The following is a 15,780-nucleotide window of genomic DNA, read 5'->3' on the forward strand; positions in this document are numbered from 1 at the left end:
ATTTGAGTATATCTTTTCATGTGACAACACTGAAGAAATGACACTTTGCTACAATATAAAGTAGTGAGTGTACAGCTTGTTTAACAGTGTAAATTTGCTGTCCCCTCAAAATAACTCAACACACAGCCATTAATGTCTAAACCGCTGGCAACAAAAGTGAGTACACCCCTAGGTGAAAATGTCAAAATTGGGCCCAAAGTGTCAATATTTTGTGTGGCCACCATCATTTTCCAGCACTGCCTTAACCCTCTTGGGCATGGAGTTCACCAGAGCATCACAGGTTGCCACTGGAGTCCTCTTCCACTCCTCCATGACAACATCACGGAGCTGGTGGATGTTAGAGACCTTGCACTCCTCCACCTGCCGTTTGAGGATGCCCCACAGATGCTCAATAGGGTTTAGGTCTGGAGACATGCTTGGCCAGTCCATCACCTTTACCCTCAGCTTCTTTAGCAAGGCAGTGGTCGTCTTGGAGGTGTGTTTGGGGTCGTTATCATGTTGGAATACTGCCCTGCGGCCCAGTCTCCGAATGGAGGGGATCATGCTCTGCTTCAGTATGTCACAGTACATGTTGGCATTCATGGTTCCCTAAATGAACTATAGCTCCCCAGTGCCGGCAGCACTCATGCAGCCCCAGACCATGACACTCCCACCACCATGCTTGACTGTAGGCAAGACACACTTGTCTTTGTACTCCTCACCTGGTTGCCGCCACACACGCTTGACACCATCTGAACCAAATACATGTATCTTGGTCTCATCAGACCACAGGACATGGTTCCAGTAATCCATGTCCTTAGTCTGCTTGTCTTCAGCAAACTGTTTGTGGGCTTTCTTGTGCATCATCTTTAGAAGAGGCTTCCTTCTGGGACGACAGCTATGCAGACCAATTTGATGCAGTGTACGGCGTAAGGTCTGAGCACTGACAGGCTGACCCCCCACCCCTTCAACCTCTGCAGCAATGCTGGCAGCACACATACGTCTATTTCCCAAAGACAATCTCTGGATATGACGCTGAGCACGTGCACTCAACTTCTTTGGTCGACCATGGCGAGGCCTGTTCTAAGTGGAACCTGTCCAGTTGAACCGCTGTATGGTCTTGGCCACCGTGCTGCAGCTCAGTTTCAGGGTCTTGGCAATCGTCTTATAGCCCAGGCCATCTTTATGTAGAGCAACAATTCTTTTTTTCAGATCCTCAGAGAGTTCTTTGCCATGAGGTGCCATGTTGAACTTCCAGGGACCAGTCAGTATGAGGGGGTGTGAGAGCGATGAAACCAAATTTAACACACCTGCTCCCCATTCACACCTGAGACCTTGTAACACTAACGAGTCACATGACAACGGGGAGGGAAAATGGCTAATTGGGCCCAATTTGGACATTTTCACTTAGGGGTGTACTCACTTTTGTAGCCAGCGCTTTAGACATTAATGGCTGTATGTTGAGTTATTTTGAGGGGACAGCAAATTTACACTGTTATACAAGCTGTACACTTACTACTTTACATTGTAGCAAAGTGTCATTTCTTCAGTGTTGTCACATGAAAAGATATACTCAAATATTTACAAAAATGTGAGGGGTGTACTCACTTTTGTGATATACTGTATGTTTAACAGAGGTGGGTGGTAGTGCGAAGCAACGGGTTTGGACCCGACTGTGCAGATCCAGTATCTAGGCTAGATTTAGGCCTGTCAAAACAGCCAATCTGGTCTCATAACATTTCATATAATTCTGTATGTAAATCCAAGACAAATCATTTAGGATGATACAGTGTGTTATGTTTCGCATGGTATATATTCATTCCTGGATGATATGTTACGAATTACAATTTTGTTTTTGCGTTAAGTAACCTTGTGTCTTATGTAACGATACCAAACGTAACATATCATGGTAATTTGTGTGTCCCGGATTTGCTTTACCTATGTTACGTATGGTCAATGAGACCAGGCTGCAACAGCCCATTTCTTTGTGGCAGCATAATAAAGGAGCTGGTTGACTGGTTTTCATGTAAACACCCCAATAGGCCTATAACAATTTATGGACAGAAACAGTTTTATCGAGTCCCATGTCTCCCCACCACTCTGTTAATACTTACAAGAATGTTGTCGTGCCTGTTCATTGCGCACACATCACTTTTTAGTTCGCCAGCACGTCCTTATCAACCTCTGATAACTTTGTAAAAATGAATGCAGGCCAAATGGCAATTGGAATGGACAATGACAAACGACTTAAATTATAAACAACCTCGGAAAAAAAGCCTACCCATAAGGACCGTCCATGTATGCATGGTTCATAAAAGTTTCTTACAATAGGCCTATTGAGAAATGTATTATTTTGGGAGGATATTCAAAGCTTTACAGACACTGCATGAAATAGGTAGGCTTATACGAGGGGTTCAAAAAAATGCAACAATAAAGATGAAGAATTCCAGTGTAAACTTGCAGACTGTTTCAACTTTTGCTAAATGTTTCCAGATGTTGAGGGAAGCACTCTCAGGCTCCTCTTGAATAGCCTATATATTTGAAATGCACAACTGTGTAGGCTACTCTCTGCAAAACTTCTAAATTAAAGAGAACTTTGCAATAAAATAAGGGTGGTAGGCCTATATGACTGCATGTCTGCCTCGTGAAGTTTACAGTCCCAATGCATCGGGTTACACTGAGCGCACTGTACTTTCCCATAGCATTCTCTGACTGACACGGAAGGTGGAATCAAGTTGCATTTTTTTATTTTCTTGAGTGGGATCATTTAGGAATCTTGCCAATATGTGACAGAAGCAATTGAACGCTGAGCGAGAAAAGTAGCAATTGCTGAACATCGCAGAGAGAAAACTTTACTTTGAAAAAGGACAGCACAAAACGATCCAAATGGCTGAACAGGTAGGCCTACTATACAATTTTAATATCACATTAATATCAATATCATATCGTATGTATGTATGTATGTATGTATATTCTTTTACTGCTCTAGGGATATAATTATTGTTTGGATAACCTTATTTACTACTATGTATTGATTTTTACCATACATTTTTTCACTCTTGATGTGATGTGCAATGTAGAGAACACCGGAAGAAGAATTATCGTTTCACAGTGAATTATTGTAATGTTTGTTTATGTGTCAATTAATCCCATTAGGGATGGGTTGCCAACTGGTGATTTGACATTCAAATAAAATGTCATTCATTCATCAGCACTTGTCAAAACGTTGCAGTTGAAGAGATGGTGGCTTATCTCATCCTAGAAGCAAGGAATGGAGTTGTTGCATTCTTTTGGTGATAACTTCCCCCAACTTCTACGCATCGTTCTGATTACCGTTGGAAGTGGCACAAGATGTAGTTTAACCAAAATTCCATTGACATATTATGCTATCCAATTTCCATCATGACACAGTCCATGAGATCGTATTACGTCCTATAGGTGTTTGCATATAGCCAACTTTGCATGCACTCTTGCCAGCTTAACGTGAGTTTACCACGAATCATTTCAATGCACTGATCAGTGTGCATGCTGGACAGCAGCAAAGAATGTGGACAATAACAAATGAATCTAGGCCATATGCTGTTGAGGGAGCAAGGAGCAATTCTCAATTGTGTCTATAGACAGACCATGTGTGGAAATGGAAAGCACGGGGAGGCAATCAGTCCCTTCTTATTCCGTACCCATGGCCTATGCCACAGAGACCTTCTTTGGAGATTAGTGAGGGATGACAGCTAGATGAACAGACAGACAGACGGACGGACTGACACAACGCCCCAGTTTTTTCCTCGAGGCCCCCATTACTAGCCAGATAGTGATCATTTGGTGTGAAAAACAAAAGTTAGACAGGCCCAATGGGTAAAAAATGTAACAGCCCATCTGGCATTTGCCCGAAATTCCAGATGGCCACTCCACTCCTGGCACACCCTGAAAATAAACAGTCGGGTTGAGCTGTCATACTGTAGCTACCCCAACCTGCAGGTATTTCAAGTACCTTCTACATGTAGACAAGTTGTCTAAATTTGCCTTCCAATAGTCTCTCGTTACTTAAGCTTCTCCTCCCGACCCACCCACAGATGCTCACATTTCAATAGCATATTCAAATATCTATTTGAATAGGGGTGAGTGACATAGCAAAGTCCCTGAACAGTTATATAATGTTAGTGATTTAGGATATAAATAAAAAGTAGTATGAACAAAAAACCCAACAGTTACAATAGATTGGGTGTTTGGTTCTTGGTTTAAAGAGAGTATGGAATGATGTCCTTCACAATGACCAACATAACAAGTCTGTGTGACACAGTTTCATATTCCACTGCCAAACATAAGGTCTACTTTTCAAACAGGTCATTTGTAACCTGGAAGTATAACTAACTGTATAACTGTACTTTTCACTCAGCATATTATTTCTCACAATTTTTTCTTTAAAACTCTGTCATCCTATGTCACCCATGAGCATACTGTTAGTTGTTTTGTGGCTTATTAGGTTTATAGCACAATACTAACTATTCAACATTGACAAAAACGACACAGAGTTGGTTAGTGCGTCATTTGTGCGGAGAAGAATGCTGCAGTGTTGTTCGATGTTGTTGAGATGAAGAAATTCAAGGACAGGGTTAAACATCAAGAGTGGTATCTTTGCGTGGGGTTCAAACACGCGGAGGCATGGAAGATATGCACTTGAGGACGGATGTGAGTGTCTGACATTTTTGGGGTATTTCTGACTGAAGCAAGTGGAGGTCGGTACACTTTGGCACCACAGGAGGTTGGTGGCACCTTAATTGGGGAGGATGGGTTCATGGTAATGGCTTGAGCAGAATCTGAGGAAAAGTGTCAAACATATGGTTTCTATGTGTTTGATGCCATTCCATTCGCTCCGTTCTAGTCATTATTATGAGTCATTATTATTAGCAGCCTCCACTGTTTGACACACACCTGGGGAGTCTGTCTGATGAATATGTTAACTTTCTTTCTTTCTTATCTATTATAATAATAAACTTTAAAGGACACTTTTCTTATTGTTATATTATTTGAACCCCCCACCCTAACACGTTTATTTCTCCTCCTCTGGCGCAGCACTCCGACCTGGAAAAGGCCATCAACACTTTGGTCACAAAGTTCCATGCCGCTGCGGCCAATAAAGGTCCCACGCTCCAAACCAAAGAGTTCAAAGACCTCCTCGCCTCCCAGTTGCCCAACTTAGTCAAGGTACATAAGCTGCAACTGTCGGCTCCATTGCCCTCGCCCTCCTCGGCCACACCTGCCATTGATTCTACCAGTAGGGCGTGACTGACTCTTACTACCCCCCCCCCCCCCCCCCCCCCCCCCCCCCCCCCACTCAACCACACACATACAGTACACGCCACATCCTATGACTCCCAAACAAACACTCAGGAAAAGCCTGCAGGCGTTGGTTGCCAGGCTGGATGCAAAATAAACTTGGCTGTAATCTACTTGGCACTCAGTAACCAATTGAGTTTTAAACATGTTAGCACATATCATGAGCACCTACGCTGGATTGTAAACTATCTGGATGTCCATGGTTTAAAGGCCCAGTGCAGCCTATTTTCTCTCAATATCAAATAATTTCTGGGTAACAATTAAGTACTTTACTGTTATGTTTTTCAATTAAAATGGGCAAAAATACACAAAAATAATTGAATTAGGACTGTCTGGGAGTGGTCTGAGTGAGGGGCCTAATTGGACGAGCCTAATGAGAGGGATATATAACCTGAAAACTAGATTTTATTGGCAGAGAGGTTTAAAACTCTTTGTTATTCGTCTATTACCTTATACCGCCTGGTGATAACACCAGGCAGGCCAAAACTCCATCCCACCAAAACAGGCAGAAATTTCAGCCAGTCTTTATAAACAGCTCTTCCCAATTTCACAGTATTATTCCAAACTCATAGTGTGTAAATATACACTGAGTGTACAAAACATGAACACTTACTCTTTCCATGACATAGACTGATCAGTCGAATCCAGGTGAAACCTATGATCCCTTACTGATGTAACTTGTTAAATCCACTTCAATCAGTGTAGATGAAGGGGAGGAGACAGGCTAAAGAAGGATTTTAAAGCCTTGAGACAATTGAGACATGTATTGTGTATGTGTGTCATGGGCATCCTCATTGTGTCAAGAACTGCAACGCTGCTGGGTTTTTCACGCTCAACAGTTTCCCATATGTATCAAGAATGGTCCTCTACCCAAAGGAATCCAGCCAACTTCACGCAACTTTGGGAAGCACTGGAGTCAACATAGGCCAGCATCACAGTGGAACACTTTCGACACCTTATAGAGTACATGCCCCGACTAATTGAGGCGGTTCTGAGAGCAAAAGAGGGGGGGTGCAACTCAATATTAGGCAGGTGTTCTCAGTGTATATAAAACAAGGGCACTGGCCCTTTAAAGTTAAACGTCTCGCTAGGAACTGAATCTGACACATGCTTTATTTGAAACATTAAAAAGTCCAAAGTATCTTCATTTTGGAACTCGCTGCTTAGTTGTCTGAGGCCTAAGGCAGTTTTCCAGGACGAGTCTGAATCTGCCAGTGGTTGACAAAGATAGCTATGCTTCTGAAAAACAGGAAAAGGTCCGTTCAAATATATTAACAAGTGATGAAGGTTTAAGGTTGTTCTCTCATCTGGAGGAGGATTAAAAGTTCTAACAGAGAAGTAAATAACAGTTTTCCTTATGAACAGAACAGAACAACTGTAGGCCTAATTGTAATATGACTCCTTGCACCAAGTCGACTTCATCCACCACTTGACAATCAAGTAGAGTATTTCTGCTGCACAATAGTTAGCCACAACAGCTAGGACATACAGTGCATTCAGGTCGAGTGGCCAAAGAGGTCTATTTTCATGTCATCCAACAAATGTAAACGACTGGAGTTTGCTAAACAGTATTGGCACTTGGATTAGAACCGGTGCCATGTTCAGATGACATCATAATAGAGCTCTTTGGCCACGCACACCAGTGGTGGGTTTGGCGTCAAAAGGTTGTATAAGCAGAAAATCAGTGTTGGAAAAAGTACTCAAATGTCGTACTTGAGTAAAGTTTAAGATACCTTAATAGTAAATGACTCAAGTAAAAGTGAAAGTCGCCCAGTAAAATAATACTTGAGTAAAAGTCTAAAAGTATTTGGTTTTATACATACTTTAGTATCAAAAGTAAATGTAATTGCAAAAATATCCTTCAGTATACAAGAGTAAAAGTAAAAGTATACATCATTTCAAACTACTTATTAAGCAAACCAGACGGCGCCATTTTCTTGTTTTTATTTTATTTACGGATAGCCAGGGGCACACTCCAACACAGACATTCATTTACAAACAAAGCATTTGTGTTTAGTCGGTCCGCCAGATAAGGGTCAGTAGGGATGACTAGGGATGTTCGCGTGACAAGTACGTGAATTGGACCATTTTCCTGTGAAAATGTAATGTGTACTTTGGGTGTCAGGAAAAATGTATGGAGTAAAAAGTACATTATTTTCTTTAGGAATGTAGTGAAGTAAAGTACAGATACCCCCCAAAAATACTTAAGTATTACTTTAAAGTATTTTTACTTAAGTACTTTACACCACTGCAGAAAATAACCCCATACCTATTGTAAAATATGGTGGTGATTCCTAGAAAAAGAGCCATGGATCTATAACCACTAGAGGGTAACAAAGCCTGAAACATATGACACAGTTGACAAAGTTCACACTTACCAAATCACTCCATTCCCCTCGCCCCTCCATTTGAGCGTTCACCGACGCCTCCGCCATATGCACATACTAAATGGAGGGAGAAAAATGTACATTTACTATGTTACGTCTACCCCTGAGTCCAGGTTGATACAGCTGCATACAGTACAGTTGAAGAGTGAACAATATTGGATTATGAAGTCAAACATAATTATTACGCTGAGGATATCACTAGTACTGTTGTGAATATAGCCTACCGAGTAATGAAGGCAACAATGTTATACTCTCAAAAGTGTAAAAGACTAATTGCTAACTTCCTGCTAACAATGTCTATGCATGATTACTTTATTTCTTATTACATGTCCATAAGTGCTTATTACGTGTTAAATACAGTGCCTATATAATAAAGAGTTGTTTTTGTGCTCCCTCCCTCCCCCAGACTGGGGGCTCAGAGCAAGGCCTGGGCAAGATGATGAAACAGATGGGTGTGTCGGACGGTGAGGGAATCACCTTCAAGCACTTCTGGGGCTTGATCCAGTCGCTGGCCACCACGCAGCATGACCTCATTAGTAAGAAAGTGTCCAAGAGCAGCTGTGTGCTCCTGTAAGGTCCATGCCTTCTGACGGTGGTGTGAGCCAGGGGGAACCAGACAGCCTCATAGTATCCCACCCAGTGTCAGTACCCCTTCTCACCGCACTGCTCCCATCCAACCCTGGACACTCACATAGTACTCACCCCTCCCACTACAGGCATTTTATTCCTCATGCTAGGTAGTGCCAGCAGTGCTCATCTCCTTGATTTAACATCATCACATTTGTTTTTGGGGTTGACATGACGTGGAAACAATATTGATTTTGCCCATTGGGGTGGAACTCTGGGCTATTTCTGTGGTACCTGACCTGTGGTATCCAGACATTGTGTGGTATTTTGGAACATTTTACTGCATACATTTGTTATTGCTGGGGTACAAATCCTGTGGTTTTGTATGGTAATTTTGTTTTGTTTTTATGTGGTAATTCAATGTTTTTTGTTTGTGGTTATTTGGTGTAACCACATGGTATGGTAATTGTTGTTGTAATGGTAAATTGTGTGGTAGCTGTATACCACAGGAATTCAGGTTTATGTGGTAATCGGGATCCTAGCTGTACCACAAGGTTTTTTATGGGATCTATATGGTCCTGTGGAACTTTTTGGTTAACAACTGGTCCTGTGGTAACTGAAACCTATTGACATACTATTAGTAAAAACACAATAAAAAGAAACATGACAGAAAGGAATGAATTACAATAACAATAAAGTACTTAACTCCTAAAATCATATAATTTATTATAATGTGTTTTTTCCCCAGCCAAGCAGTTATTTTGGTTCAACGTTTGCTTCTGGCAGCTCCCCTCGAGGCCTTCACCTTCATCCTATGATGCAGAAGCATAAGAACAGAACTCAGAATACAAAAACAGTAATACTGACAGCTAAAGCTTCATAACAATAGCAAACACATTCACAAATTCTCAAATAAAAAATGTCAGTGTCTTCATAAATCACGAAAGATGTGCAAAACCACTAAATATACACCCAAACGTTGCACAGCGCCAGTTCTATGATGTTTTTCTCTCCGCCTTCCGGAAATACCTGTAATATTTTGTGACTGAATTGAAACATGTAAATGATCTATCTCCAAGTCTGATAATACATGATCTACAAGTCAGAATCTAATATTCATACATCTGAGCGGCACCTTCAGCATTCAAGCGTTGTTAGAGCCAAGTGTAATACTGCATTGAAAATCAGACAAGGTCAAATCAGGCACTGTCCGGCATACAAAAAAAAGGTAAGACATGCTGTAATTAGAAATGAGTGTAATTGGCTAATCTCTTCCTCTTCTCTGCAACTGCACACGTGTGAGATTGAGTGAGCGACAACTAGAGCAAGCAAGAGGAAATGAGGAGAAACTTTACATGAAACTTTACATGACTCACCCAGAGGTAAGTGTCTGTTGAATCAGGACAAAAGGGATGGTCCACCACCCAAGGATGGTCCACCCCCCCACTCCCCAAAAAAAGTAAAGACCAAGAGAGACTGTATAAAATATTAAAAATACTGAGCTATATTGCATTCTCAATTTTTTATATATTATTATTATTATTATTATTATTTTATACTAATACACTTGCTCAAAGAAAGAGATTTTGTTAAATTGGTAATATACATTTATTTTGACACCCCTGTTTTCAGTACTCCATCACCCTTGTGAGGATAACGACACTGAGACTTAAATTTTTTTTTTTTTATGAGATTATACTCTTTATGAGAGTGTACAAAACATTAAGAACACCTTCTTAATATTAAGTTGCACCTACCCCCTTTGCCCCCAGAACAGCCTCAATTTGTCAGGGCATGGCCTCTACAAGGTGTCGAAAGCGTTCCACTGGGATGCTGGCCCATGTTGACTCCAATGCTTCCTAGAGTTGTGCCAAGTTGACTGGATGTCCCTTGGGTGGTGGACCATTCTTGATACACATGGGAAACTGTTGAGCGTGAAAAAAACAACAGCGTTGCAGTTCTTGACAACAAACCGGCACGTCTGGCATTTACTACCATACCCCGTTCAAAGGCACTTCAATCTTTTGTCTTGCTCATTCACCCTCTGAATGGAACATCTCAATTGTCTCAAGGCTTACAAATCCTTCTGTGACTTGTCTCCTACACTGATTGAAGTGGATTTAACAGGTGACATCAATAAGCGATCAAAGCTTTCACCTGGATTCACCTGGTCAGTCTGTCATGGAAAGAGCAGGTGTTCATCATGTTTGTACACTTAAAGTATATTTATTTTTTTAGGAAAAAAATGTTGGGAGTACAGATTATTGTATGGGACAATATGCAAAAGTTTTTGAGGAAGATAATTGGAAAAAATGTAATGTTATTGAGTAAATGTATTCATTCGTTTCTTTTCATTTTGATAAGAGATGAAAATGTAATGAATTGAAGATTATTTGTTGATGTAAAAATTTAAATGTAGCGATTTTAAGGTTGTGTCATTAGATTTGAGGTGGGGTGGTGAGAAATTCTTGAGAAGAAAATGTGGTCCCCGCTGAAAAAGTTTGAATACCACTGCACTAGCGGAATCCATTCAGTCGATAAACACTGCCTTCAGAAAGTATTCACACCCCTTGACTTTTTCCACATTGTGTTGTGTTACAGCCTGAATTTTAAATTAATTACATTTAGATTTTGTGTCACTGGCCTACACGCAATACCCCATAATATCAAAGTGGAATTATGTTCTGAGATTATTATTTTTTTATTAATAAAAAATGTAAAGCTAAAATGTACTGGGTCAATAATTATTCAATCCCTTTGTCATTGCAAGCATAAATAAGTTCAGCAGTAAACATTTGCTTAACAAGTCACATAATACGTTGCATGGTTTTTTGAATGACTATCTAATCTCTCGTACAATTATCAGTTGAGCAGTGATGCTTGAAACAAAACGATCTCCAATGGAAGATCAGGATCAAGCAGATGAGGCAGGCAATGACCAATGAGGACTTGCACAAAGAGTTGCTTTCACATTGCAGCACTTCAACTAGATGAGATGCATTTAAATATGGGATGTATTCATTATTTTTGCTTTGATAATGTTTGTTCTGTACAAAATTCAAATAGTGTGCAGCAAAATTAAATGAGTGACTAAACCAAGGCTGGTTTAAAATGTTTGGAGCCACCACTGCTCTTGGCACAAGCCAAGAGCAGTGGTGCCTCCATCATGTTATTTTTTTTATTTAAAAAAAATATATATTTCACCTTTATTTAACCAGGTAGGCTAGTTGAGAACAAGTTCTCATTTACAACTGCGACCTGGCCAAGACAAAGCAAAGTAGTGCGACACAAACAATAACCCAGAGTTACACATGGAATAAATAAGAGTACAGTCAATAACACAATAGAAAAAAAAGATTGTCTATATACAGTGTGTGCCAATGGCGTGAGGAGGTAAGGCAATAAATAGGCCATAGTAACAAATTAATTACAATTTAGCAAATTAACACTGGAGTGATAGATGTGCAGATGATGATGTGCAATTAGAAATACTGGTGTGCAAAAGAGCAGAAAAGTAAATAAAAACAATATGGGGATGAGGTAGTTAGATTGGATGGGCTATATACAGATGGGTTATGTACAGCAGCAGCGATCGGTTAGCTACTCAGATAGCTGATGTTTAAAGTTAGTGAGGGAAATATAAATCTCCAGCTTCAGCGATTTTTGCAATTCGTTCCAGTCATTGGCAGCAGAGAACTGGATGGAAAGGCGGCCAAAGGAGGTGTTGGCTTTGGTGATGACCAGTGAGATATACCTGCTGAAGCGCGTGCTACGGGTGGGTGTTGTTCTCGAGACCAGTGAGCTGAGATAAGGCGGAGCATTACCTAGCATAGACTTAAAGATGACCTGGAGCCAGTGGGTCTGGCGATGAATATGTAGCAAGGCCCAGCCGACTAGAGCATACAGGTCGCAGTGGTGGGTGGTATATGGGGCTTTGGTGACAAAACGGATGGCACTGTGATAGACTGCATCCAGTTTGCTGAGTAGAGTGTTGGAGGCTATTTTGTAAATGACATCGCCGAAGTTGAGGATCGGTAGGATAGTCAGTTTTACTAGGGTATGTTTGGCGGCGTGAGTGAAGGAGGCTATGTTGGGCGGGCGGGTGCGGGCAGCGAACGGTTGAAAAGCATTTAAGAGCAGTTGGAGTCCATGGAAGGAGTGTTGTATGGCATTGAAGCTTGTTTGGAGGTTTGTTAACACAGTGTCCAAAGAAGAGCTAGATGTATACAGAATGGTGTCATCTGCGTAGAGGTGGATCAGGGAATCACCCCCAGCAAGAGCGACATCGTTGATATATACAGAGAAAAGAGTCGGCCCGAGAATTGAACCCTGTGGTACCCCCATAGAGACTGCCAGAGGTCCGGACAACAGGCCCTCCGATTTGACACACTGAACTCTGTCTGAGAAGTAGTTGCTGAACCAGGCGAGGCAGTCATTAGAGAAACCGAGGCTGTTGAGTCTGCCGATAAGATTACGGTAATTGACAGAGTTTAAATCCTTGGCCAGGTCGATGAAGACAGCTGCACAGTACAATCTTTTATCAATGGGAAATGGTCAGTGATCTGTTTATTAACTTGGCTTTCGAAAACTTTAGAAAGGCAGGGCAGGATAGATATAGGTCTATAACAGTTTGGGTCTAGAGTGTCACCCCCTTTGAAGAGGGGGATGACCGTGGCAGCTTTCCAATTTTTAGGGATCTCGGACGATACGAAAGAGAGGTTGAACAGACTGGTAATAGGGGTTGCAACAATGGCGGTGGATAATTTTAGAAAGAGAGGGTCCAGATTGTCTAGCCCAGCTGATTTGTAGGGGTCCAGGTTTTGCAGCTCTTTCAGAACATCTGCTATCTGGATTTGGGTGACGGAGAAGCTGGGATTCTTGGGCAAGTAGCTGTGGGGGGTGCGGAGCTGTTGGTCGGGGTTGGGGTAGCCAGGAGGAAAAAATGGCCAGCCGTAGAGAAAGGCTTATTGAAATTCTCGATAATCGTGGATTTATCAGTGGTGACAGTGTTACCTAGCCTCAGTGCAGTGGGCAGCTGGGAGGAGGTGCTCTTGTTCTCCATGGATTTTACAGTGTCCCAAAACTTTTTGGAGTTAGAGCTACAGGATGCAGATTTCTGTTTGAAAAAGCTAGCCTTTGCTTTCCTGACTGACTGCGTGTATTGTTTCCTGACTTCCCTGGAAAGTTGCATATCGCGGGGAATATTCGATTTTAGGGAGCGTTTGACAGTGAAGGACTTGGGATTTTTTTTTAGGATACAAATAAATAGAATAGATCTAAGCACAGGCTAAATACTGGAGGAAAACCTGGTTCAGTCTGCTTTCCAACAGACGCTGGAAGACAAATTCACCTTTCAGCAGGACAATAACCAAAAACCAAAGACTAAATATACACTGAGACAACAGTGAATGTTCCTGAGTGGCCTTGTTACAGTTTTGACTTGGCAAGACTCTATGGCAAGACTTGAAAATGGCTGTCTTGCAATGAACAACCAACTTGACAGAGCTTGAAGAATTTTTTAAAGAATAATTTACAAATATTGTACAAATCCAGGTGTGCAAAGCTTTTAGAGACTCACAGCTGTAATTGCTGCCAAATGTGGTTCCAGCATGTATTGACTCAGGGCTGTGAATACTTGTGTAAATTAGATATTTATTTATTTCATTTTCAATATAATTGAAAAAATTTTGAAAATGTTTTCAATTTGTCATTATGGGGTATTGTGAGTAAATGTGTGTAAAATTATATTTAATCCTTTTGGAATTCAGTCTGTAACTGTAACGGTTTTCTTCCGTTGAAGGAGAGGAGGACCAAAATGCAGCGTGGTTAGTGTTCAACATGTTTAATAAGGACAATAAACATGAACACTACAAAATACAAAAGAACAAATGTGACAAAACAAAACAGTCCCATCTGGTGCATAGACAGAAGACAACCACCCACAAAGTACCCACAGAATATGGCTGCCTAAATATGGTTCCCAATCAGAGACAACGATAGACAATCTAGGCAACCATAAACATACAAACTACCTAGAAAGGAAACAGCCCCATAAATATACAAAACCCCTAGACCAGACAAAACACATAAATCCCCCATGTCACACCCTGACCTAACCAAAATAATAAAGAAAACAAAGATAACTAAGGCCAGGGCGTGACAGTAACACAACAAAATGTGGAATAAGTCAAGGGGTATGAACCTGGTATGAACCTAGTCTCAGAGCATTTCGTATTATTCTGTACTTAAATCCTAGATACTCCGTTTACTATGATATGTTAAGTTTCATATGGTATGTATTAAATTGTGGATGTCCATCACTCATTTGGTATGTTATGTTATGAATTACAATTTGTATCATGTGTTTACGGATTTGCAAAACGTACATTGTTACGAATTAAAATATATATATATAGTATGTTACAAATTTGCTAAATAATTCTAGCAAGGTGGCTAATTTTAGCTAGCTGGCTAACGTTACTTAAGCCAGGGTTAGGGTTAGGGGTTAGAGTTAAGTTTAGGAGGTAGGTTAAAGGGTTAAAGGGTTAGGGGAATGGTTAGCTAAAAGAGTTAAGGTTAGGGTTAGGGGAAGGGTTAGCAAAAGGGGTTTAAGGTTAGGGTTAAGGTTAGGTTAGCTAACATGCTAAGTAGAGGAAGCTAAAGGAAGCTAAAGAGTAGTAAGTAGTTGAAAAGTTGGTAATTATCTAAAGTTGTCCGTGATGAGATTCGAACCCGCATCCTTTGGGTTGCTAGATGTTATACGCCCACCCATCCACTCTACTTTCGTTTTTGCCTTAAGTAGCCATCTGTCTTATGTAACCATATCAAACGTAACCTATCATACTAATTTCACTGCCCCGGATTTGCGTATACTATGTTAGGTACGATTACATAAAATACATGCATTAGCTATTTAACGCAAAAGTTTTTGTGACAAAACTATTGGTAGAGTTGAAAATGTGATAGAAACACATTGAAATTTAGATTTTTATTCGGGACATGAAAACGTTGAGAAATCCGCATGTACAGTGCATTCAGAAAGTTTTTTATTTGATCCATTTAAAGAATAAGGCTGTAACGTAAAAACATTTGGGAAAAAGTGAAGGGGTCTAAATGCTTTCCAAATACACTGTATAGCTTGCCTGATTTGCAATGTAGTCCGTTGCAAAGTGAAAAATAGGCCTCCCGGGTGGCGCAGTGGTTAATAATCCTGTTGAAGCGATGGGTTCCCCCCCCCCCGTTCAGCTGAAAAGGTGGCGCAGGGAATGCAAAAATATTCTTTAGAAATATTTAACCTACACACATTGACAAGTCCAATACCTCAAATGAAAGATAAACACCTTGTTCATCTACCCAGCGTGTCAGATTTTTTTAATGTTTTACGGCGAAAACACAACATATATTTATGTTAGACCACCACCAAACCAAAGAAAAAACGTAGCCATTTTTTCCAGCAAAAGATAAAATCACAAAAGCAGGATTTAAAAAAAAGATCAATCACTAACCTCTT

At 40.8% G+C, this 15,780-nt stretch overlaps 1 protein-coding gene across 1 annotated transcript; it reads left to right on the top strand.

Moving 5' to 3' along the window:
- The first annotated feature begins 2,705 nt into the window (after positions 1 to 2,705).
- Positions 2,706 to 8,989, top strand: LOC139392030 (protein S100-A13-like). Its single transcript, XM_071139678.1, has 3 exons — positions 2,706 to 2,877; positions 5,053 to 5,184; positions 8,110 to 8,989. Exons 1-3 carry the CDS (start codon positions 2,866 to 2,868, stop codon positions 8,275 to 8,277), a joined length of 312 nt encoding a protein of 103 aa, XP_070995779.1. The 5' UTR covers positions 2,706 to 2,865; the 3' UTR covers positions 8,278 to 8,989.
- Positions 8,990 to 15,780: the final 6,791 nt, after the last annotated feature.

Source organism: Oncorhynchus clarkii, chromosome 32 (genome assembly GCF_045791955.1).
Source record: "Oncorhynchus clarkii lewisi isolate Uvic-CL-2024 chromosome 32, UVic_Ocla_1.0, whole genome shotgun sequence".
Taxonomy (NCBI): domain Eukaryota; kingdom Metazoa; phylum Chordata; class Actinopteri; order Salmoniformes; family Salmonidae; genus Oncorhynchus; species Oncorhynchus clarkii.

Bases quoted from the DNA above. Each gene is read 5' to 3' on its own strand.
- LOC139392030 (XM_071139678.1), top strand. The intron at 5,185-8,109 runs GTACATAAGCTG...TCCCTCCCCCAG, and splicing joins AGTTGCCCAACTTAGTCAAG to ACTGGGGGCTCAGAGCAAGG.